The sequence below is a fragment of the Pelophylax lessonae genome (genome assembly GCF_965119305.1).
Source record: "Pelophylax lessonae genome assembly, chromosome: 9".
Classification (NCBI taxonomy): Eukaryota; Metazoa; Chordata; class Amphibia; order Anura; family Ranidae; genus Pelophylax; species Pelophylax lessonae.
The window spans coordinates 157,457,461-157,484,341 of record NC_138776.1 but is presented as its reverse complement, the minus strand read 5'-3'; the positions used below and the strand labels follow the sequence as shown (position 1 = coordinate 157,484,341).

General features: G+C 41.5%; 1 protein-coding gene across 2 annotated transcripts in view; it reads left to right on the top strand.

The window, feature by feature from the left end:
- Nucleotides 1–26,881, top strand: part of LOC309563143 (cGMP-dependent protein kinase 2-like) — a 254,121-nt gene that overhangs the window by 78,118 nt on the left and 149,122 nt on the right. For both annotated transcript variants that reach the window (XM_082267470.1, XM_082267469.1), the window contains exons 4-7: nt 886–999; nt 3,092–3,197; nt 9,985–10,048; nt 25,671–25,748. In XM_082267470.1, coding sequence (XP_082123596.1) covers nt 886–999; nt 3,092–3,197; nt 9,985–10,048; nt 25,671–25,748 — 362 coding nt within the window. The remainder of the gene's footprint in view (nt 1–885; nt 1,000–3,091; nt 3,198–9,984; nt 10,049–25,670; nt 25,749–26,881) is intronic.

Genomic DNA, 26,881 nt, shown 5'->3' with positions numbered 1-26,881 from the left:
GCTCTTTTGGCTTTACACCCTCCCTGGCCAAAATACTGAAGGTTCTCACTTCACCAAGCAACACCTAACTGACTGCCATAGTAGCAGATGAGTGTTCTCTTTGCTTCTTAAATAATCCTGTTGCTGACAAATTGCCACCAGTGGCAAACCATGGTAGCAGTTTATAATGCCATTAGGATTTGATAGTCTTTATAAAGCCACAATATAAGTATCCTTGCATCTTATCGACATTCTAATTACATCTTTTGCTCCATCCCAGAAGAAAAGGGAGGCCTTTCCTCTGAAATTTCGAGGAATTCTAAGTGATATGAGCTTTTGTACTGGGCACTCTTTAATACCTACCCCTGAGTCTGTCATTAGTTGAGCATTCTTTTTGTCGCTATCAGAGAGGCAGCAGCCTGGGACTGCAACCTAAGTCTACCTACACTGTATCTTATTTTCTGTACTAGCTCCTTTAAAGAAGGACTCACTCGATTGTGTACCCCTGAGAATCAAATCTTGCCACTATTGGTCCAGTACTATTACACACACACAATCACTAGTGTGACATGGTCCTAGTAGTGTTATTTGAGCAAATAAAACAACCAACAAACAGGCTTAATTGGTTAATGGTATATCAACATGTTGAACGTAAGTTTCTTTTGATGGCCATTATTATAAAATAAATGAATTTGCTTGAGAAGGGATTTGCCTTTTTTGTGGACACTGCTTCCTTTGATTTAAAGATGGAAGAGGTGGAGATACTCATTGCTACTATTTTAAATATCTATTAGGCAGCTGAAGACATTTTCTGGCTTCAACAGTTAGTCTTTGTGAGCTTGTAGAGGAGAAAATCATTGTGGTTGAAAAATATACTGTGGTTAATGTGATTATGCTCACTTGCAGAGGGCTTGCTTGACGTTATTCAGAATTCTCGGCTGCTTGGACAAATGCATCCTGGGACTGCTTTTGGGGAATTAGCCATTCTGTATAACTGTAAAAGAACGGCAACTGTGAAAGGTATGAGTCAAATATATTTAATGCACAATCTGTAAAAAATAGAACCATAAACAGCATATCAATAAGGCTGTATGCTGTTATGCCTCTGCATGCTTTTATTTTTTATTAAATTGTTCAACATGTAAACTGGAAATACTGCAGATAAGAATTGGTTTCAGTAATGAAAAGCTAATAGAACAAAAGAGATGCTCAAATATATGGCATCTTGCATATTTAATAAAACTGAGCTCAATAGCCAGTATTAGCTACAATACATAGTTACATAGATAGGTTGAAAAAGGACACTAGTCTACCTAGTTTAACCAATAGAAAAAAAAAAGTTATGGAAACCCCCCATATGTACATTTTATCCCAAACTATATATCATTTATAAATATTATAAAAAGTGAGGGTCCCAACACTGAACCTTGGGGTACACCACTAATAGCCTTAGACCATTCAGAGTACAAATCATAAATCACTGATCTCTGAATATGGCCTTTAAGCCCATTTTTTATCCATTTACAAACTGAATTTTCCAAGCCTGTAGACTTTAACTTATACATTAGCCATGTGTGGGGAACTGTATCAAAAGCTTTGGCAAAACCCAAGCAAACTATGGCCACAGCCACTCCTTTGTCCAAGGTTTTTCTTACCTCCTCAAAAAAAAGAAATCAGATGTGTTTGACAACTTCAGTTTTTTGTGAAATCCATGCTGACTATTTCTTTAAATATTATTTTCTAGCAAACACTCTTCTATGTAGTCTTTAAACTCACAAGAATCTCCAAAATTATAGAAGTTAAACTAACAAGTCTTTATTTACTTGGTAATGACTTTGATCCCTTTTTAAATATAGGTACCACATTGGCTATACAGTATGTCAATCCAGAGGTACTATATACCGGTCTTTACAGAGTCTAAAAATTAGAAACAATGGCTTAGATATAACAAAGCTCAAGTCTTTGAGGACCCTTGGGTGTAAATCATCCGGTCCAGGTGCTTTATTCCTCCTTTTTTCTTTGTTGAAATATTTCTGGACCATGTCAATTTTGATCCATTGTGGATCATTTGTGAATACTATCCCCAATGGATCATTTGTGAATACTATCCCCATGAAAGACTTGAGCTTCCACATTTTCCTTTGTATACACAGAGCTGAAAAAGGTATATAATATATTTACATTCTCTTTATCCCCAGACACCAACTCAAAAGTATATTGTAAAGGGCATACATGCTCAGACCTAACCTTTACTGTAAGGTATATGAAAGTCTTATGTTTAAGATCACTATTAGAAGCCTGAAACAATATTCATTATGCTAGAATACTTTTTAATATTTAGAAGCACCATAACTAAAGCACGTAAATTTGCATTTCAGTCAAAATTTGAAATAAAATCTTATGATCCATAGACTGAGCACAACCACCATACAGAGTAGTTATTTTTTTGTATCTATAGTTAGATGTTTTTTGTTTGTATGCACACCTTACAAGCCTATAAGGCACAAGTTGTGCCAGGCACTGTAGTGAGTTGGTTAATAGCACCTCCAAACAGTAACTTGAATAGGAAAATTCCACCAGGACATCAGAGTAATGAAATAATCTTTTCATTTTATTCACATAAAAAAAACAACATAGGCTGACATTTTGGAACTGTGAAGGATCATTTTCTCTTGCTAAAGAGACTTTCTGCCTTCCAAAAATGTCCACCTGTGATTATTTATTTTCTACACGAATGAATAGAACATTATTTCACCAAAATGGTATGCTGGTGGACATTTCTATTTTCAACTTTCTATCCAGACATTGGTGTAATACACCAGTCCACCTCACTGCCTTTTATCTGTAATCTGAGCAGAACTCCTAAAAAAACCCATGTTGGTGGGCACCCTCTCATGTTTATTTGCTCTCTGCCATCTCTCTTACAGATGCCATGTGATCAGTCACTCAGGTGTGCATTAGGCAAAAAAAAAAGCTAAAACCTTTGTTTAGGCAGAAAACTAAATATGGTTAACTTTTAAAAAGCACTGATCCCTGTAATTGTATATTACTGTTAGCATGTATTTTGTAGCATTAGATATAGCTTAAAATGTGTTTTATTTTCCCCAATAAGCGGTGACGGACTCCAAGATTTGGGTTTTGGATAGACAGGTTTTCCAAAATATTATGATGAGTTCAGCACAAGCTCAACATCAGGAATACTTCAGCTTTCTTCGCAGGTAATTAACCTAATTTCCTACTAGGATGTTGAATTCAGTGTAGCATGACATACCGGTTGATTCTATTTTAATTTCTTGTGAATATCCAACCCCCCTAATAGCTAACTTCGATATATGGAGGTGAAAGAAAAATTTTAGTAAATGGAATTTTCATAAATTATCTGTACTAAATGTAGTGGCCAGGAGCTGCAAGAATTTTTTTGGACCGAGGAGCAGACACAAAGGCCTTCCTAAAATGCCTTGTAAGTTGGCACGACTGGGGTCTCACCGAGAGCTCTGATCATTGTGATAGCCTCTGATTGACTAGCACAGTGATCAGTCACTTTGAAGTCCACCTCCCTGTTTTCTGTCTCTGTGAATGGACAAGACAGATATAGTGTATCTTTCTCTGTCCTTGCAGAGAGAGAAAAAAAAAGCGTGTTGAAAAAAAAAGTAATACTTACAAAAATAAAATAAACAGTGGCAGGATTAGTGTTTGGGTCAAGGTCAGAGTCAAAGGTCAAGGTCAGGAGGGTCTTTTTTTGACAGGATTTATCTATTTTCTTAAATTAGTTTCAGTGTCAATTAATGACAGTGCCAGTGTGTTTTAGGGGCCTTTCACATGGGCGCTCCGTATGTCCGCAAATCATCCTATTTTTTTGCGGATGATTTACGGACATAATGTAAGTCAATGGCATTGCGGATGTCAGCGGAATACCATCCGCTGACATCCAATTTTCTTCCTTTCAGTTCTGTTCCGTTTTTTGGAACGGAACAGAACCCTATTTTTCCTCCGTTCAAAAAACGGAAAGGAAGGAAAATCGGATGTCAGCTGTGTCATCCGCTGACATTCGCAATGCCCATAGACTTACATTATGTCCGTATATCATCCGCAAATGGATGGGATGATATGCGGACATAAGGAGCGGATGACACAAATGTCATCCGCTCCATGAAAAAAAAAAAAGTGCCGGAGCGGATCGCAATGCGGTCCACTCCGTGTGAAAGAGCCCTTAGGCAGGATAATAAAAAAGCAAAATGTGCACTGTTGTGTCTGGGCTGTACTATGGGTACAAACAACAACTAACATACACATATGTGGTATTGTGGAGAATTTATTGTGGGATATTCTTTGGTGATAGGTTATAGTAGGAGCAAAGAATATACATCTAAATTAAAAAATATATATATTTCGTCTTACTATTTTGGGCTAGATTTCCTTTGATAATAAAAGAAAAAAATCAGGAGATATCCATTACCATTTATCATCAAATGAAAGCCCAATTTATCCTGAAAAAAGCAAGGTATAATACACTTGGATGCACAAAGTAGTTTTGATGATATGTTCAGTTTTACTAATACATGTGAAAGTTGCAAAATTTGGCTTAGACATTAAGATTTGTTTTACCCTTAGGCGCGAAGGGGTTAAAAGAGAAGTGTGGGATTTGAAAAAAAATTTGCATTTATACTCACCCATGTGGATGCAGCATCAATCAGATGTGATGATAGAGCGTTTTACTTACCTGAATTATCTTCATTTAAATAAACGGCTGTTCCATTACTAGTAAGGATTGGTAATGTAGCCAGCAGAAGTAAAAAAAAAATGCCCAAGAGCCTGGGGTCAGTGGGAGTAAAAAATGCCCCAGGCGTTGAAGATTATGGATGATCGAACTTTTCAAAAGTTCGGTTCGGCCAGAACATCCGAACTTCCCGAAAGTTCGGCCCGGATTTCAGAACCCCATTGAAATCAATGGGACCCGAACTTCTGTAATCAAAAAACACCATTTTGAAGCCCTAAAACCCAATAGATGCCCTTAAAAAGTGCCTAGGGTTCTGGGTCATGCCCCAGGAACTATTAATCACACAAAAAAAAGTTCTTAAAATTTGTCATTTTTGATACAGAGCTAATTATTAAAAAAATAAAAAAAAATGAGATTTTTTTTTTATTTTGACTTTGGATTTAGTGTCTGGGTGGTCTAAAAAGTGTACCTGTGAAGTTTCAGCTCTGTAGCATGTCCAGAACCAGAAAAAAAGTTGTTTGTATTAAAATTAATATAGAACAGGGATATGGCTCCGCTATTTTCACACCTTGCCGGTTTAGTAGCAAGCGTTTTTTTGGGCATTTTTTGGGGGTTATTGGAGGCAGGCATAACATCATAACTTCTGTGTAGGGGTATATATACACACACAATTATATGTATATATACCCATACACATATATAAGTGTGAAAGTAGCAGAACACTATACTTGCGCTAATGAAATAATTAACACCAATATGGCTCCGCTTCTATCACACCTATATATGTGTATGTGTAAAATACATATAAGTGTGTGTGTATATATACCCCTATACACAAGTTCAGATGTTTTGCCTGCCTCCAAAGAACCCGAAAAAATGCCCAAAAAAATGCCTGCGCCAAAAAAAAACGCCCAGGTGTGTTTTTGCAGCAGGCGTTTTTTTTGGGCATTTTTGTTGGGGTCTTTTGAGGCAGGCAAAACATCTGAACTTCTGTATAGGGGTATATATACACACACACTTATATGTATTTTACACTTACACATATATAGGTGTGATAGGAGCGGAGCCATATTGGTGTTAATTATTTAATTAGCGCAAGTATAGTGTTCTGCTACTTTCACGCCTATATATGTGTATGGGTATATATACATATAAGTGTGTGTGTATATATACCCCTATACAGAAGTTCAGATGTTTTGCCTGCCTCCAAAAAAATGCCCAAAAAAACACCTGCGCCAAAAAAAAAAAAAACTCCCAGGTGTGTTATTCCAGGCGGGTTTTTTTTGGGCATTTTTTTGGGGTCTTTGGAGGCAGGCATGACATCTGGACTTCTGTATATGGATATATATACACACCTACACATATATAGGTGTGAAAGTAGCAGAACACTATACTTGCGCTAATGAAATAATTAACACCAATATGTCTCCGCAGTCAGTGGCTTGTGGTCAGTAATGCATTTCCAGAGTCAGTGGGAGTGATAAATACCTCAGCATCAGTAGTCAGTTAGAGTCATAAATGCCCCAATGAATAAGAGAAAAAGGTATAGGTGGCGCTGCCTATGTAATATGTGCAATCCTCATGAAAAAACAAAAACAAGTGAAAAATTTTTTTTGGAAGTGATAAACTGAAAAAACTATATGTATATAAACATATTGCACAAACCCCATATGAAACCAATAGTAAAGTGCAAACATAAGGAAATACTAATATGCTATAATAGTGTTCCAAACTTCTGAGTTACTATACACATTTTGTACAGTACAATAAAGTACAATAAATACAGTGCAAAAGGAAAGTGCTTCTCCGTGCAAAAATGTGCAAAAAAGTGCAATGATCAAATAAGTCCATAAAACAATATAATATTTGAAAAAAATGCATAGGTCCTTTTACAAAAGGTAAAGTGACAAAGTGCAAAAAAACTTTCGCCAAAGTGCAGCATCAGTCTGTTTATGATAAAAACAGAAGGTGAATCCACCCGTGCTCCCCCCTCAGCTCCACACTCACCAGAAGACTGAACCCCTGCAGGGGTCAGAGGCACCAACAAATGGTATAATACACGGTCCTGTGTCTCCTCCTCTGCGTCCCCGGATCTGATCAATGGGAATTCTCTTCACAGGGTATATGGACAAGAGAGGCAACTCATAGTGTGAATCTGCAACAAATTGTTTATTATTAAAACAGAAAAAAACACTTACAATGGTACAAGCAATTCAAGCAGTTTGCGAGATATGCTATTCTGGAAATGTCACTTTACTATTGGCTTCATATGGGGTTTGTTCAATTTTTTTCCTGAGGATTGCACATATTACATAGGCAGGGCCACCTATACCTCTTTCTCTTATCCATTTCCATACCCCACTTTGTGGGATATGCGAGGTAGGCAGCAGCCATCTTGTCCACACCATAGTGTGGAACTATAACCAATCTCATAAATGCCCTAATGTCAGTAGGAGTGAAAAATCAAAAAATAAATAAACAAGTAAAAAAAAAATCATAAAAAAACAACTTTATTGCACATGAAGCACATAGAAAATTATAAAATCAATCATAGACCCAAAAACACCTTGCCAATATTGCACAATTATTTCACATTCTCATTCATCCTTTAACTTGTAAATTGTGTACAGGTGGATCCAGGGTACTGTAATATTGGCTATAAGCAGAAGGGATGTGCAGAGAACATCCCTTAATATGATCCTTCAGGAAGACCAGAAATGATAATATATGTTCCACTTGTATCTGTAGTTGGAAACTAATATCTGGATGCAAGAGTTCCCTCCAAAAGATTGTTATATTTGATACATAAATCAACTTCTGGGCAACAAGATATGAGATCAGAACATATGCGGCTGTGTACAAAGTCCTGTGCAAGAGTAACAGGTAGCAATTCATGAAAAGTCCTTAGAACTTTTTTCCAAAGCGTGATCTAGAGGAGGACTCCAAACTTGAGACTAAAATGATATGCGCCAACCTCCCTAGCACGCTGTACAAAGAATATAGACACATCTGCAATGCAGTCCATGAGACTAATTATCACCTATAGCATGGTCTAGAGGAGAGCTCAAGACAATGGCTATGAATGTTCATCCCAATCTCCCTCACATGCTTAAACAAATGACCAGAGCACCTGCATGTCATAAGGAGATATATTGTACCAGAGCCACTCATGAAGTATAGAGAAAGTGTCCCAGTATAAATGCACCACAAGCCACTTCAAGCAGAAACTGTAGAACATCTCTAAGATGTGATCCTTCACTTTTCAATCTGTAACATACCCCCACCATATACTTATTGCCTCTGGTGATCTGCCATTGTCAGCCTCAAGACAGGGATAGGTAGGAGGCATATGGAATCCTATGCTATCCTGACTGGTTTTCGCCGGTGCTCCCAGCTGCATCAGAGGTAAGGCATAGTAGAAGTAATACTTTTCTAAGAGTCAGTGGCAGCCATACATACTCCAGTTGATTATTCTAGTGTCAGTGGTTACTTAGAGTAGAAAATGTCAGTGGTCAGTGGGAGAGATAAATGCCTGGAATCAGTGGTCAGTAGGAGTAATACAACTCGCAGAGTCAGTCGGAGTAAAAAAAAAATAAATACTCCAGCACCAGTGGCCAGTGGGAATATTAAATGCAGTGGCATCAGTGGAAGCAATAAATACCCCAACATCATTGGGAGTTATAACTGCTGTGGTGTCAGTAGGAGTAATACATGTCTATGCGGGAGGGGGAGTAATATATGCCTTGGTGTCTGTGGTCAGTGGGAGTAATAAATGCCCCGGTGTCAGTAGAAGTAATCTATTCCCATATGGTAGTGGTCAATAGGCGTGATAAATGCCCTTACCTCAGTTGTCATTGGAAGTGCTAAATGCCCCAATATGCTTTAGCCCCAGCAGGGGGGCCCCAGCCATTTGAGAAGGTAAGTGCATATCTGCGGAGGGAGAAAGGCCTAATATTTTTAGGGAGCTAAGAAGGGTGTCTAGGGTGACTTTATTAAAAAAAAATACTTGTACTTTCATGATTTGCTACTTTCTTAAGGTCAGCTTTAGGTACTCACCTTCTCTAAACCCTTTTTCTGGAATTAAGTATTTGCGACCCTCTGTATATTTTAATTTGACATGTCTACTTTACGGTGTATGAAAGATAGATGTAGGAAAAAATGGCAAGGTAAGGTTGAAGCAAAGAAAACATTAATGTAATCTCTTAAAAATGAAAATATTGAAAAAATTCTGAATTGCATATTGAAATTTCATATTCAAGTAAACTAAAAAGAGCAATACTTAACAGAGCAATGGAAAAATAGGATTTAACAGTAATCTTGCATAAAAAAAATAGATAGAGAGATTTGCTGCTATGAACTGTGAATAATTGTATTTTTAACAGAGATTCCCTGAGACCCGAAAATGCTTTTTATGGTTCCTCTGGGTTAAAAAAAAGGTTGAGAAAGGCTGATATTGATGATGTATAAGATTTTTTTTTAATTTCATTTCTCTGTTTATTGTAGCCTGTGCATCTCTTAATGAGTTTCTATGTTTAGGTCCTTTCCTGTGTGCACATTATTGCATTTCATGGATGCCATTATTGATAAAATGTCAGATGAGATATTAATGATATCATCAGTTTAAGGGATTAATGACAGACATGTAATGGTTGTTCCATTACTACAACCGAGATGCAAACCTAAGCAGCACTTGCATGCTTTTTCAATAAGAGTGTAAGGTGCTAAGTGCCTAAAGTGTTAACCCATAACAGCCAATCAGTATTCTTTTTTCATAGGCCTTGCTTTAGTACATTGTTTCTGATTCTATGCTGTAGCCTACTTCACTTTGCACTAGGGGGTTTTCTGCTTACACTGTTTAATAGATAGCCCCACTGATATTGGAATAGAATTTTCAGCAAGCTGCAAGTCATTTACTTAAATGACCCCTGCAGGCAGGATGAACTAGTCCCCAAACTCCGTTCAGACTATTTCAAGGCACTGAACCAAAAAGGACATGCTGAGCAGGGAGAGACTATAGATAATCTGTATGTATCTGGGACAGAGGAAATCTTTCCCTATTACATTTAAAAAGTCATGTGCCGCTGAAATATAAAACAGTTGCTCATAGTCAGCTACACTGAATCTCAGGAAGTCATTAAGAAGTGTGGGAAACTTCCATTACTAGTAAGGAGTGGGAGAAAATCTATATTAACAGAGACAAGAAGTGGCAAATGTATTACAGAGCTGTCAAAGTAAATTTGAAATGCTATTTCCAGGAATATAACTCCTTTTTCCAATTTCTTCTGCAGTGTTTCACTACTGAAAGACTTACCCGAAGAGAAGCTGTCAAAGATTGTAGATTGCCTGGAAGTTGTATGTATCTGCTTATATTGTGGATATTTCAGCATTATGTTGCAATAGATAACTGGTCAGATAAGAAAATGTCTATGTAGAGTATTTAACTATAAAATATATGTCCTTAAGCTTTGGTTTTAGTTTTTGGATCAAGATCTACATTCATTTGTATTCCAATTTTTTAAATATTAATTGATTCCCAAAGGATTCTTAAACCTAAAGCTTTATGCAAGAACTTCTAAAGCATTCAGAAAATTTTTTATAAGAAAATAGGCAAAAAAATCTAAGCAGAAAATTAGATATTTGACAAGAAAAGCTGTCAATGAAGTCTGTCTGGTTACACAAACAATTTTAGGCTAAATGGTGCTTGCAGTTTACAACATTATTCTAGAGATAAAACAAATAGGGATTATTAATAAAAAAAATTCTTTCCTTGAAAATGCATATACAGTATATGGAAGGGAGTGTCAGGAGATATTGTGAGAAGCGAAATATTTTAAAGTAGAATGCCAAGCAAAAAGCTAAATATGCAACCAAATTTATGTGTGAACTTTATCTGTGAAAGTATTTGTTCCATAACTCTGGCACATGGTAAAAACAAGCAGGTGATACTCTTATTTCTCATGTAAGGATGTCAGCTTCCTGTGTGTTCTGCCTGCTCACTGGACAATGAATCATTATCATAACATTGGTGATTTAGGATCCATTGAGCAGGCAGCTGTCACACATAGTTGGAAAGGTGAACAAGGAAACAGTGGTGTCACATTAGTGTGTGAGTTATAATACTGCCTGAGCAAAACTACAAATTATTTGTCAGTTAAAACAGTTTGTGTATTTGCTTGAGGTTGTTTTGTTACTAAGCAGCAATCAATGTCTGGTGATATAGGTTGATTAGTTCAAGAACCTAAAGCAGACCTGTACCCCCTATCCTTTACAGCCAAGGAAGTTGCCATCTTAGCCTCTATTTGATCTGCAGTTGCCATGGTACTGCACATGGGTTCAGTTATACCACCAGCCAAATAATTGGTTTGACAGTTCAGTTGAGAGAACTATCAAGCCATGGATGTAACTGTTTTGGGAAACATTTTAATTGATAAGTTACTGTAGGTTCCTCTTTTAGTTCTGATACCAGGGAGCTATGAAGTTAATAATATATAGTGTGTTAAAAAAACATACTGGTTTATTAAGTGTCACAAGCTAGTCCAATGATCAAAGGGAATCATTATATATTATATAGATATAGTAGTACGTTTTTATGGTACACTTAGCAGCAGTGTCAGCTGTCCAAGAACAATTACTGGTACTGCATTTAAAAAAAAAAAAACTATATGTCAATGGCTTTCAAAAGTGTCACATTTTTGCCATAAAGTCCACTTTCCCACATGCTTGTAGGCAGGTGCAGTCTACTTTCTCCACTGCAGGTGGCGCTCCTTCGCAGCGGCACCACAGTTGAGAAGTCAAGAGGAACATGGTTCTCCTATGGTCTCCTGGGTCTCTGGAGAAGCACCCAATGCCATCTTCCCAGGCTTGGCATGCTTTTTGCAAGTTAGTAGAGTAGGGACAGGTACCCCGCCTGTTAGGGACAGTACTAGCGGTAGAAAAGGTTCTTGACGAGGAGGGAAATCATGGGGTTGCAACACATTTGGAAATCTTCCCACTTGGGCACTGGACGGCCAGGCCGCATTTGGCTCTCTTAACGGACTCTGTCAAACCGGCTGATGCCCTTCATCTTCACATCGTTGGAAACCGTGAGTGAACTCGGTTGGGCAGGCGTCCCTCCGGGTTGTTGTGAACTGTCATTGCATTACTTTAATACAAGTTTTTTATTGCACCTGTCTGTGTGAGTTACTGCGGCTGCACACGCTGCGCCCCACCTACACTTGGCAGCAGTTGGCAGGATCTGTCCCTTGCAGCATGTAAGGAAGGAGGGTTGGGCTCCAGAATGCCTCTGCTAGGATCTCTGCTAGGATTAGCCTTAGCCCTAGTATCAAAGTTCAATGAGTCAAACATTGCTGCAGTTGAGGAGAGACTGGAGAGTGCCACCCATCTGTATCAGGTTCCAGGCTGGCTGGTGGCAGAACTGGCTATTGACACTAATGCTTGCCAAGTGGTGATGGCGCTGCCAGAACATGAGCAAGCTACTTTGGGAACAGATTTTGTCACACTTGGAGGGCTTGTTTGGAGAAAAGCTTCAGCTGCTGGAGCTGCAGTGAAGGGGCTTCCTTATGAAACAGCATGAAGATGAGAGCATCACCCACTATGCAGTAGCCATGAAGAACCTGTGGGGGTGCGTGAAAAGGAGGGATGTTTGCGGCTGTGCTGACATCACTGATTCAGACCACATATTGAGGGACCACTTTATTACTGGTCTGAAGGCAAGTCTGGTCTGGAGACCCCTGCAGGAGAAGGTAAAGGCACAACCTACCACTTCATTACACCATGTGGTGGTGGATGCGGTTGCATGGGAGCAAGAGGAGACGGATGCAACAGTGGCAGTCATCAAGAAATTTTAACCTGCATATCTCAAGGAGGAGGCCCTAGCACCATCACCCCTGTCAGCCATGCAAACAGCGCTAACATAACTAGCTCAGGATGTGGCTGCTATGAAACAAGAGATAGCCTCCTCTAAAAAGGACCCACCCCAACCCCATAGGGACAAGAATCCATTTTACAGGGACCCAGAGAAGGACCGAAAATGCTGGCAGTACTGCTGTTATAGACACATATCCAAAAACTGTGGCAGGACTGGAGTCAGAAACCCATCCAAGCCATAGTTAATCTACTAACTCTCGTGGCAGAACAACCCCTGGGACAGACACGCTAAAGTCCCAATAATCCTGAGGGGATAGCTCCTAGTCCAGTGGAATTGGCCCCAGTCAACAGGCAAGAGGTTCATGTTTGATTGACATTGTGTCAGAGGTAACCATCATGGAATTTAATTTCTATGTACAAAGATTTGGAGCAATGGGAGCAACTGTCCCTCCGAGCGGCCAATAGTTTACCCATCCTGGTCTAAGGCATCACCTGGTTAAGAATCCAAATCAAGGACCAGGTGGTAGAGAGGGTCGGATTAGTCATGACCCATGGCCCAGCAGTATCCATATTGCTGGGCATGAACATTTTGAAAGACTTGGATTGCCTTTGCTGCTAGCTAAATATGAACATTCGGGCCGGCTGGGGCCTGTCGCTGTGCCTTATGGGCAGTATGGCTCAGGGTACTCCAGGCCTATCATGCCCAACGCAGAGCAATATCAGGGCAACCTGAGCAAATGCGGATGGCCTGTACATCCCTGAAGCAAAAGTTAATCTTGGCACCCCTTCAAGAGGGGGTCAGGTCCCTCCCGGTGGGGACCCACAGAAAACTACAAGGGGCCATCATTTTGGTGGAATTCTGAAAGTATTCCCGTTACGCCCGGGGAATGGTTGGTGGGTCATACTCCATCAAAGGTTCACCATGGAATGGTGTTGGTGCAGCTCATCAGCCTAGGGCAACCCCCATCTTGCTGCCATTACGTGCGCCTTGGACAACCATCACTGCATCCATGAGGCCCAGCCGATCATGAAAGCAGTATGCGCCCCTTTACAGCCAGCTAAAGCTTCTTGAAATGAGACCCATTACAAGTCCCTATTGAGGCAGCCGGACTTCTCCTTACCTCAGCAGAGACTTGTCAAGGTCTTACCTTGCCTTCCTGTTGGCAGCAATCTTGGACATCAGCAGACTGCTGTCTTTTATAAACTCTGTTTGCATCATCACTTGCCTGCTGCCTGGGCGTCGCGCAGTGATGATGTTGCACACCTGACTATATATATCACCTGTTGGCTTGCAGTCCTTTGCCCTTGTGTTTGTCCTCCAAGGTGCATCACTGCTAGCAGTCTTCTGTTCTCCGTGTTCCTCCGTGCATGACCTGGCTTGACTGACAACTTTCCTGGCTCTCAATTCCGCATCAGCAGAGGACCCAGCATCGGCACATGACCAGGCATTGGCAGACTACCTGCCCCTGGACTCAACCCCAGCTTGGATGACTACCCGTTTCTAGACTCGATCCCGGCTTGGATGACTACCCGCTCTGGACTTGACCCCGGCTGTTCCTGATTTTACTGTTCCCGTTGACATAGTGATAGGGGATGTTCAGTCAGGGAGTCAACCTGTTTCTAGGTTATATCGTCCCCACACTTCTCTGATATTTTGGAGTACCCTTGGCTTGAGAAACACAATCCGACCTTTTATTGGCAGTCGGTCGAGATCTTCTCTTGGTCTCCATAGTGTAGCGCTATTTGTATCCATGGGCCTGTTAAGGTACTATATGTACCTCCTCAGGTTCAGTGTTGCCTACTGAATATCATGAGTATCAAGATGCATTTGACAAGGTGCGCACTGGTACTATTCCCCCTCATTGTCCGTATGATTGTGCCATAGACTAGCAACCGGGTGCCATTCCCCCTCGTGGCAGGATTTATCCTCTCTCGGTTGCGGAGGATAAGGCCATGGAGGAGTACCTGGCGGATGCGCTTTCCCGGGGGCGCATTTGCAAGTCAACTTCTGCAGCAGGTGGCAGTTTTTTTCTTCGTAAAAAAGAAGGGGGCTAAGTTGAGACCTTGCATTGGTTATAGGGGCCTCAATCACATCACAGTCAAGAATGCATACCCGATTCGATAACTGAATTGTTCGACAGCCTCAAGGGAGCAACGGTCTTTACCAAGCTTGACCTAAGGGCCGCCTATAACCTCGTAAGGACCAAGGAGGGCGATGAGTGGAAGACCGCATTTAATACCAGAACTGGTATTACGAATATTTAGTGATGCTCTTTGGCTTGTGCAATGCGCCCGCTGTCTTCCAGGAGTTCATCATTGATATCTTTCGTGATATGTTGCAGCAATGCATTGTAGTCTATTTGGATGACATCTTGAGTTACTCAGACTCCATTGAATCACATTACCTGGATGTCAGATGGGTGCTGCAACGGTTATGTGGTTATTTGAGAATGGGCTTTTCTGTAAGTTTGAGAAATGTCAATTTCATCTGTCTCAGGTTGCCTTCTTGGACTACATAATTTCTGCTAAATGGTTCTCTTTTCCTCTTTGGCCAAACCTATCTCAGATCTGACCAAGAAGGGCAGTGATCCCCACAATTATACGCCTGCTGCCAACCAAGCTTTCAAGGCCATTAAGTCTGCTTCTGCTTCGTCTCCCATTCTGTCTCACTCCAATCCTGGTTTTCCCTTTGTCCTAGAGGTGGATGTGTCTGAGACAGGAGTAGACGCCCACCTGTCTCAGCATTGGACACCTGATGGACCCTTACTTCCTTGTGGGTTATACTCCAAGAAGCTGTCTCCAGTTGAATGCAATTACGAGATTGGAAACAGAGAGCTCTTGGCCATTATCCTGGCTCTTAAGGAGTGGAGACACTTGCTTGAATGTTCTGTGGTTCCAGTTCTCATTTTCACCGATCATAAGAATCTGACGTATCTCTCAGAGACCAATAGGCTTACACCCCATCAGGCCAGATGGGCCTAATTCTTGTCTCATTTTAACTATGTGGTCTCCTATTTGCCCGGCTCCAAGACGTTCGGATCATATCCTGGCTGCCATCTGCATCAACTTAACCTCTCCACTTGGGGAACAAATCTTGGCTGCCCAACTTGAAGCTTCCACAGAGAGACCTGCTGGCAAGTGTTTTGTACCTGAGGGGTTGCGCATCAGACTGTTGCACACGTACCACAATTCCAAGACTGCCAGTCATCCTGCTAAGAACTAGATGTCCTGGGCTAATTCCTGTCAGTTCTGGTGGCCATCTCTCCACACTGATGTTGCTGCACATGTGACTGCTTGTTCAGTCTGTGTCCAGAACATATCTCCGCAGCACCTTCCCTTGGGCCTACTGCATCCCATTCCTAATGGGGATCGCCCCAGGTCTCACTTGGCCATGGATTTTATTGTGGAAATTCCTGCGTCTCTGGGTTACATGGTTATAATCATGGTTGTCTACTGGTTATCCAAAACGTGCCACTGTGTTCCATTTAAGCGGCTGCCTACCACTCAGGAGCTTGCTTTAGTGTTTGCCAGAGAGGTTTTCCACTTACACGGGATGCCTAAGGAGATTATCTCGGACTGTGGGAGCCAGTTTGTCTCTAGGTTCTGCATGCCTTTTGCTCCCATTTGGGTATTCGACTCTCCTTCTCCTCGGCCTACCATCCACAGTCCAATGCTGCCGCTGAGTGTTTCAACCAAGCTCCGGAGCAATTTCTCCACTGCTATATTTCTGACCATCAAGACAATTGGGCAATCTGCTACCCTGGGCAGAGTTTTCCAGGAACTCTGCCATCAACTCGTCTTCCGGAATGTCTTCATTCATGGCCAATTATTGGTTCCAACCCGCTGTGTTGCCTGAGTCGTTCTCGCCACAGGACATCCTGGCTGTGGAGGATCATATTTGTGTCCTCCGTTCCTCATGGGGGCAGATTCAAGAGTCTTTACGGGTCTCTGCACAGCGTCAGAAGCTCCATGCAGACCGGAGACATTTATCTGCTCCTTCGTACCACTTTGGGGAGAGGGTGTGGTTGTCGACCCGTAATCTCAACCATAGGGTACCCACTCCTAAACTGGCACTCTGTTTTGTTGGGCCTTATCGTATCCTCCTTAAGGTGAACCTATTGGACTATGCCTTTGATCCTCCTCCTGGCATGCATACCTTCAATGTCTTTCACGTGTCACGTGTCACTATACTTCTTCTCTTCCTCATTCTATTCCTGTGGGCAATCATGAGGAGTATGAGGTTAACAGCATTTTTGAGACTCGTCTGTTCCAAGGTCAGGTTCAATACCTGGTGCACTGGAAGGGTTATGGTTCTGAGGAATGCTCCTGGGCTCCCTTTACTGATGTTCATGCTCCTGCCCTTCTTTGCGCTTTCCAAGCTCACTTTCCTCAGAGGACGTTTGTTTTTTGCTTCGTGGAGGAGGGGCCATTGAGGGGAGGTCTTACTTTGCCTTCATGTTGGCAGCCATCTTGAACATGTGCAGACTGCTGTCTTTTTAAACTCTGTCTGCATCATCACTTGCATGGGTGTCGCTCAGTAATGATGTTGCACACCTGACTATATATATCACCTGTTGGCTTGCAGTCCTTTGCCCTTGTGTTTGTGCTTCAAGGTGCATTACTGCTAGCAGTCTTCTGTTCTCCATGTTCCTCCATGCATGACCTGGCTTGGCTGACAACTTTCCTGGCTCTCGATTCCGCATCAGCATATGACCCGGCATCGGCAGACTACCCGCCTCGACCCCGGCTTGGATGACTACCCGCTTCTAGACTCGATCCCGACTTGGATGACTACCCGCTCTGGACTTGACCCTGCCTGTTCCTGTTTTCACTCACCACTCTTGCTGTGCGTTTATTGTTGTTGCTTTAATAAACTGCTTTATCTTATTTGCATCTTCGTATGGTCTGGTTTCCTGGCACCCTGACAAGACTTCTCCACCAGCTACTGGAAAAGCACTTGTTGGTATTCAACACCAGTACTGAGGATTATGGGGACACACACTGCTCAATATATTCACCAGGTGTTTTGCCAAGAGGTCAATAAGTTATATTTGTTAAATGTTACAAAGGGGGATGTTCCAAGAAAGTTTCAGCCCCTGGGCGACTCCCGTTGTACTGCTGCACAAGAATGACTTATATGGTTATATTTCTTTTCCCAGTTGTTGTTAATATGTTGTGATGCCAGGGACTGCATCTGTTAAAGAGGGGGAAGTGCAGGTGCAGTCTACTTTCTCAACTGCAGGTGGTGCTCCTCCGCAGCGGCACCGCAGCTGGGGAGGAAGTCAAGAGGAATACAATTGCTTTATAGTTTCTGGGTCACTGGGGAAGCACCCATTTAAATGCTGTCACCCCATGTGACTCTGGAAGCCATCTTGGGTCAGGCAGAGCCTTGTTAGGGGCCCTGACTCCCAGGCTTGGTGTGCTTATTGCAAGTTGGTAGAGTAGGGACAGGTACCCAGCATGTTAGGCACAGTACTAGCAGTAGAGAGAGGTTCCTGATGAGGATGGAAAACGTAGGGTCGCAACTCCTTTGGACATCTTTCCCCTTGGGCACTGGATGCCAGGCCACATTCCGCTCTCTTAACAGATGTTATCAACCTGGCTGATACTTGTCATCTTCACATCACTTTAAACTATGAGTGTACCGGGTTCGGCAGGTGTCCCTCTGGGTTGATGTGAACTGTCATTGCATTACTTCAAAACAAGTCTTCTATTGCACCTGTCTGGTGTCTGAGTCACCACACACACTTTACCCCACCTACATGTTTTATTCTTACCACAACCAAGGTATACTTCAAACTCAGAATCCTTTCAAAGTGGGTTTGTTTATTTTACCAAGTTATGGAAACAAAATTGATTATGATGATGATTTCAAAAGGCTGAGAATCCCTGCCCTAGAATAAAAAAAACGACATAGTAGTCACATTTCCTGTGTATATAAGTTAAAATATAAATACAGCAACTGTAAATTTACAGTAAATGCTACATATATTAAGCATCTAGGTTCTTTTATGAAGTAAATGAAGACACCCACAGACATCTGTGATCTTTAAACCATTATCTCTTCAAGAAAGAAGTAGAGCGTTTACAATTCTAGTGGGTGTAGAGAGAAGTAAAGTTTTGCTGACAATGCACTATGTTGCTGAAGTCCTCATTAAGAATAAAAAGAGCAATCACAATTTAGTAGTTGGTGAGAGCAGTGTTGCTTGACTAATTGTTTGTCCCTCGCTGAGCAAATGACTTATTTTCTATGAGACACTTGCGAATAATCAAGTGAATGGGATGCTTATCTGAATATTTCATAGTCTTCAACCCTCAGGGTTGGACTATTTTACTCTTTTAAATATGGTGTTTTGTTAGCATTTTATTTAGAAGCATTCCAGAATACTTCTGGATGCAATAGTAACTCCAAGATCAAATATGATCAAATTATAATATAAGGGTACAAGGCTACAAACAGATAAATGGGTAACAGATAGTTGGGCTCCTATCTGTTCTTGGTAACACATGCGTGCTTATCTGACCTTTAAATAATAGCCATTGGCTATTTTTTGTATACCAAGCAAACTGTTTTGCGTCTAATGTTGAATTAATATTATGTTGGTGCTTTTCATATATACTATTGCATATATTAAAGTGGTTGTTACCACAACAATGCATTTCACTGCCAGCCCATACCACACTTTAACCACCTCAATACTGGGCACTAAAACCCCCTTCCTTCCCAGACCAATTTTCAGCTTTTAGCGCTGTTGCAATTTGAATGACAATTGCGCGGTCATGCAAAATTATACCTAAACCAAATTTGTGTCATTTTTTCCCCACAAATAGAGCTTTCTTTTGGTGGTATTTGATCACCGTCAGTTTTTTTCTTTTTTGGTGCACAAATAAAAAAAGACCGAAAAGTTTGCAAGAAAAAAAGTTTTTTTTGTTTAGGTTATAAAATTTTGTAAATAGATATGTTTTTTCCTGCACTGATGAGCACTGATGATGCCGCACTGACAGGCACTGATGAGGTGGCACTGATGGGGTGGCACTGATGGGGTGGCACTGATATGCAGCACTGATGGGCACTGATAGGTAGCCCTGATATGCAGCACTGATGGGCACTGATATGTAGCACTGATAGATAACACTGATATGCAGCATTGGTGGGCACTGATAGGCAGCGCTGATGGGCACTGATAGGCAGCACTGATGGGCACTGATTGGCGGCACTGATGGGCACTGATAGGTGGCACTGATAGGTGGCACTGTTGGGCGGCAATGATCGGCACTGATCGGCACTGATGGGTGGCACTGATCGGCACTGATGGGGGGCACTGATGGGCACTGATAGGCAGCACTGGTGGGCAATAATGGGCACTGGTGGGCGGCACTGATAGATGGCAATAACGGCACTGGTGGCCATGGTTTGCATCCCTGGTGGTCATCCCTGGTGGCTTAGTGGCACCCCTCCCCCCCAGGGCTGCACTGGTAATCAATGTTCTGATTACCAGCACAGACCCCCCCTGTGATCAGTGAGTAATTAGAAATACTCACTGATCCCCCCGGCTGCAGCACCGATCATCCCTCTTCTCCTCACTGACAGGATCTGTCAGGAGGAGAAGAGATCGAAGCCGTTACAACGGCTCTATTTACATTACATGACGGCTGTGATTGGACACAGCCGTAATGTGATCAGGAGGGCCAATCACAGGGCCCTCCTGCCGAATGATGTTGCTCTGTGTCCGAGGGACACAGACACATCGAGATCACGCCGCTGCGGGTGCCCGCAGCAGCGCGATCTCTCTCCTTCTGAAGGACGTTCCGGAACGTCCGATCAGAAGGAGGAGACTCCCACCCGGCCGTATATTTACAATGGCTCGGGTGGGAGGTGGTTAATAAAACTAAGCTTGAAAATACATTTTTACAGCTATCTTCAGGCTGGTCATGTGATCCCCGGTCAGTCCACTATTCCAATGCCCTGACTACAGCCGGGGGGGGGGGGAGGGTGAGATCTCCCTCTGATGTCAGCCGGAGTAGGAGATGGCCGGGAGTCACTCACCTGACTGGCCTAAGGATAGCTGCAAAAGGTATTTACAAGCTTAATTTTTAAAAAACACTTATACAGTGTGCTATGCCTAGATATAATAGAAGGGCTGGCAGTGACAATTGGTAATATTTTATTCTTTACTAATAGCAGCAAGAGGGGTGGGGGGGGGGGCAGAGACACAGACATGGAGCTGACAGGCAGGGAGGGAGGGGTGAGGGGGACAGAGGAGAGCTGTGGATGACGGAGGCACGCAGGTGGACCACGGTGGTCAGGGCTCAGCAGCCATGATTGTCGTGGTCAGGACAGAGTAGGACACAGGAAGTTTCAGGATTAGCCAGGTTTTTTATAGCTTAGAGAGGGGCATATTAGTCAGCACAAGCACAAGCACAAGCACAAGCACAAGGATCTCTCTTCTTTTTTTTTTTTCCAGGTTAACAAACAGTTCAACCAGGCTACACTATTTGCTGACTTTGTGTTCTAGGCATGTTACGCGTTTGCTTTGCCTTCCTGCATGCAATTTAACAAATGTAGTGCTACCCCCCATAGGAACCACTGATTGGGATGAGTCCTCTCTTCTTTGCCTCAACTTTTTCAAGAACATCAGCCCCTCTAACACACCAGATTGAGTGTACAAACATAGAATATCACAGGAAATTACTGGAAATAATATTTAGTACCCAGTAGTAGTGCTATTTAAAAAAAAAAAAAAACAGGTAGTAAAGGCTTAAAAATAATATATTGTTTCTCAATATGGTTGGTAACTAAGCAAGCAAAAAATGAATTAACAATGTTAATAACACAATTTAGCATATAAAGTAATTAACAATAAGGACTAGGCAATTTCCAATGCAATATGGTAAAAGCTGTTCCACAACTCCCATTCCTCCTTAAATGTCCTATGGGAACTGTATTGTAAAGGTCCATAGGTCCCATTCTGTGATTGATGTTACAGATTAAAATTCCCATGATCCTCCATTGTGCATAGAAGTCCATAGGCTTTCCTGGCTATAGTTCTCCCTCTGCTGACTGGACGGAATAGTGCAACACAATATTTAGCATAACAGCTGTAATCCAGCACATGGCTACACTATACAAATTATATTGTCCTGTATTGTGTAGACTCTGGTGTGTTTATTTGCCTGCAGCTTGATCTGAATATTTTGGATTCTGGTTCTACCATTCCGTATGACAATGACATGTGGAAAGCCACACCAGTTTGTGACACTGCTGTTTTGACAGAAAAGCCAAGCAGGTTTAACGGCTGTGTAGAGAAAAGTCTTTCTGGTAGGGTCTCATACACCATTATAGCTGAACTCAAGGGAAAACCAAAATCCTCCTTTGCTGGGGGGCTGCCCCAGTTAAAAGCTCCTTATATACAGTAGGTATAGGTACTGGAAAAAAGCAGAATATTTGCCAAATCTTTCATTCCTGTGGGCTCCCTCCAGGCTGTTGGAGCAGTCCCTTTTCTCATCTTCCCTGCATCCTCTTCTCATCTGGCAGTCACAATTCATCTGACCTTAAGTACAATGCAGGGCCCATAGCACAATGCAGTAATAGTGTGGGGGAAGCCCCACTTCAAGGGATGATTTTTCTTTTCCCCATAGATATGCCTTTAAGATACTGTATGTCAGGTGATTGAACTTTTGCAAAGTGAATATTTATTATAGCATGTTAGTTACATGACTGTGACTATAAGCTGACCGATACATGCAGCAGTATCTTACACAAACCAAACCAAATTTTTTTCTGGAACTCGAATGCTACCTTTTCTGCCACATCTTGTTAGTGAAATCTAGACTATCCTCAAACTCTATGATGTTTTTGTGGAACAGTTGAGATAAACAGCTCGGGTAGTAAAATTTCCTGAGTAAATTTGTTTTTAGGTTTGGAGTTGGGAAGGGTTTAATCCCTGTCAGTTTATTTCTTGCTGTTGCGTGCCATTGCTGTCCCAGAGATGTAGCAGGAAGTTAGAGGAAATCTTCAAAAGTGAGGGGAATTCCCCTCTTGGGCTTTTTTTTTCACACTGGACGCTAGGGGGGTTAAAAGTGGCTGCAATTTACCAACCCCCAGCTGTAAAGTGTAAAATATAGCCAAAGGAGGCTGTTCACATGCTGCAGCCCCAGCAAATATAACATGGAATGCCAAGTTAACAGCTGACCGCCAGTCATCCTCTGTCATTTAAGTCAATGGGGTCATGCCACAATCACCCTACATCGCTTTTCAAAGCATGGGCTAGTGTGAACCTGGCCTTCCACAGTCGTCCCAGGAACAAGTGTCCTCATTATGAGCTTTCCCGTTACTGGGGACAACATTTATACACAGTATCTCACAAAAGTGAGTACACCCCTTACATTTTTGTAAATATTTTATTATATCTTTTCATGTGACAACAGTGAAGAAATTACACTTTGCTACAATGTAAAGTAGTGAGTGTACAGCTTGTATAACAGTGTAAATTTGCTGTCCCCTCAAAATAACTCAACACACAGCCATTAATGTCTAAATCGCTGGCAACAAACGTGAGTACACCCCTAAGTTAAAACGTCCAAATTGGGCCCAATTTGCCATTTTCCCTCCCCAGTGTCATGTGGCTCGTTAGTGTTACAAGGTCTCAGGTGTGAATGGGGAGCAGATGTGGTAAGTAAATGAGGTGTTATTGCTCTCACTCTCTCATACTGGTCACTGGAAGTTCAACATGGCTCCTCATGGCAAAGAACTCCCTGAGGATCTGAAAAAAAGAATTGTTGCTCTACATAAAGATGGCCTAGGCTATAAGAAGATCGCCAAGACCCTGAAACTGAGCTGCAGCATGGTGGCCAAGACCATACAGCCATTTAACAGGACAGGTTCCACTCAGAACAGGCCTCGCCATGGTCGACCAAAGCAGTTGAGTGCACATGCTCAGCGTCATATCCAAAGGTTGTCTTTGGGAAATAGAAGTATGAGTGCTGCCAGACTGTCAGTACTCAGACTATACACCGCACACTGCATCAAATTGCTCTGCATGGCTGTCATCTTAGAAGGAAGCCTCTTCTAAAGATGATGCACGAGAAAGCCTGCAAATAGTTTGCTGAAGACAAGCAAACTAAGGACATGGATTACTGGAACAATGTCTGATGAGACCAAGATAAACTTATTTGGATCAGATGATGTCAAGCGTGTGTCAAGCATGCAACCAGGTGAGGAGTACAAAGACAAGTGTGTCTTGCCTACAGTCAAGCATGGTGGTGGGAATGTCATGGTCTTGGGCTGCATGAGTGCTGCTGGCACTGGGGAGCTACAGTTCATTGAGGGAACCACGAATGCCAACATGTACAGTGACATACTGAAGCAGAGCATGATCCCCTCCCTTCAGGAACTGGGCCGCAGGGCAGTATTCTAACATGATAGCGACCCCAAACACACCTCCAAGATGACCCTTGCCTTGCTAAAGAAGCTGAGGGTAAAGGTGATGGACTGGCCAAGCATATCTCCAGACCTAAACCCTATTAAGCATTTGTGGGGCATCCTCAAATGGAAGTTGGAGGACTGCAAGGTCTCTAGCATCCATCAGCTCTGTGATGTCATCATGGAAGAGTGAAATAGGACTCCAGTGGCAACTTGTGAAGCTCTGTGAAAACTCCATGTCCAAGAGGGTTAAGGCAGTGCTGGAAAATTATGGTGGCCACACAAAATATTGACACTTTGGGCCCAATTTGGACATTTTCACTTACGGGTGTACTCACTTGGTTGCCAGCGGTTTAGACATTAATAGCTGTGGGTTGAGTTTTTTTGAGGGGACAGAAAATTTACACTGTTATACAAGCTGTACACTCACTACTTTACATTATAGCAAAGTGTAATTTTTTCAGTGTTGTCACATGAAAAGATATAATAAAATATTTACAAAAATGTGAGGGGTGTACTCACTTTTGTGAGATAATGTGTGTATATATATATATATATATATATATATATATATATATATATACTCGTTATTACAATCTCATGAAATCCATCTCAATTAAAATCCACTGATAGATATATGCAGTAACAAAGCAAAATGTAAAATTAAAATAGTAAGTTCAATGATGTGAAATTATACTGATAAGTATCAAGAGGTACTCCCAGAACTAGTTTACACTGTACAACCATGAAGTCTTTGATTGACAGCTTATTCCATGGACTGGGACATCCACTGCATTTCAAATCTCTATGTTTTTTTTGTATCTTCATCATGGATAAAGTACCACTTTGCAATACAAGAATAAAACAATTGAAGGCATATTTCCAACAAATGTGTTTATGATTCAAGTCCTTCCTTCAGTATTGCATTCACAGTAACATACAGTATGAAACTCAAAAACATTCCTAGATATAACACATCAACATCATTAAACCAAACGTCCTTCCATGTCAAAACGTGAGAGCCAACCATCCCAGAGGGTGAATCACAATCATACGAGGACTGCGCAGGCCCGTATACCGCAATGCCAGAAAATTTAAAAAAACAAATAAGTATATGGTTACAAATGTTGCTGTAACTTCTAAGTGTTAGCTGGAGTTCTAATTCAAACCTCTACCCAGATTGACAATGCTGCTGTTCAAAGTGGAGATACCCAAAAACAAGCAAGAAGCGTGTTACTGGCTGAATCTCCTGGTGAATATAAAGGAAACAAAAACCTAAATAAAACAAATGCAGCCACCACATTTAAGTAAACGGCAATATATTATATTTTTGTTTTTTTGGTTTATTACTGTTTGTTTAAAGCAACTGAGATAATTCATTTGTAACTTGTCTGGATGTCTTCAAACATTCACCTACTCATCTCTATTCACTTAGAATCTGTATTTTGTCATTTTTCCTTAACTTAATCTCAGAATTGTAATCAAGATAATTATTACATGCAATGATTGGTTAAGCCATGTGACACATAATAACCACTAAAGAGTTCATGTCAAGAACTCTGATGTCTCGGGCAAAAGGTCTTCAGTATAATCACAATTAAGGATAATACATTTCACTGATTATCTCCCACACATTGTACATGATTGCAGCATCCTGAATCAAATCTTTTCATTCTTGTTCCACAGGACTTCTATGACAAAGGGGATTATATCATCAGAGAAGGAGAAGAGGGCAACACATTTTTTATTATTGCTAAAGGAAAGGTAGGAGCTAATTACTTAGAAACAAAGTGTCTCTTGAGAATAGCTTGACCCACCTTGTCTCTGTTTTCCTTTTACTCTTTTAATGCTGGCTCGGTGTATATCTGGGTAAGTTAGGTAGGCAAAAAGTATTGAGTCAATCGATTCTGTATGCTGTTGACCTCCTAGGTGGTTAAGAAATCAATGTGATGCTCATTTGGTTTCTATGGTAAATTAATCATAGTTTGTCATAAAATACCTCAATACAGACACAAAGTAATTTTGGATATATTGCATTTATCTCATTTATCCTGTTGTCAGGGCACATTTTACCTTGTCCAACCCTCGTGTTAACATTGTATGGTTGCCCATGGGTCTTTTTAATAAGTTACAATGCAGAGCCACACTAAACCATATGTGACTTGCAAATTAGTCAATGGGATCCTGCCCGACAATAAGCAAGTTTCCTTCTACCCCCTAATGTAGAGGACCAGCATAGCATTTACATAAGCTCCAGGATAGATGGTGGTGTGTGCCAAGTTAGTTCATTGCAAATTATTGGCTATACTAGCACAAACCTAGCCCCCTACAGTCATTCCTGTGTGGTGCCCACTGCTCACCAAGTGTGGTTGCTAGGATGATAAAGCTAATATAAATTCACTACGAGCAGCATACTGACGAGAATGTATGGATGGGGAATTATCAGATGTACAGGGTCCCATTTACTTATTTGCAGGTTGCACAGATTCTATTGCAGCCCTATGTCTTAGCTTTAAACTGTGCATCTCCTTTAAGGGTAAATACAAAATATGTGCTCATGTTGGGTCACTCTCAGGTGTGCCACATCCCGGATATAAACTACGAAAAGGATTTCCCCTAGGGGTGGGACTTTTAAGGCACAAATACAGTATTTAATATAAATAGCTCAAAAGGTTAAAGAACAAACAAATTTATTGAATGAAATTAACAATAGATTTAAAAAAATGGCAAGCTATATACGATACATAAAATCGCACGGCAGATGGAAACCGCTGTATTCTGGGGTGTATACCCAACGCGTTTCAAAGTCAACCATACAGCTCCTTCTTCAGGAGTAACCTTTAGAAAGTGGTAAAATCTGCTGTGTGGACCTCAAAATATAAGCTTGCCTGGATTAT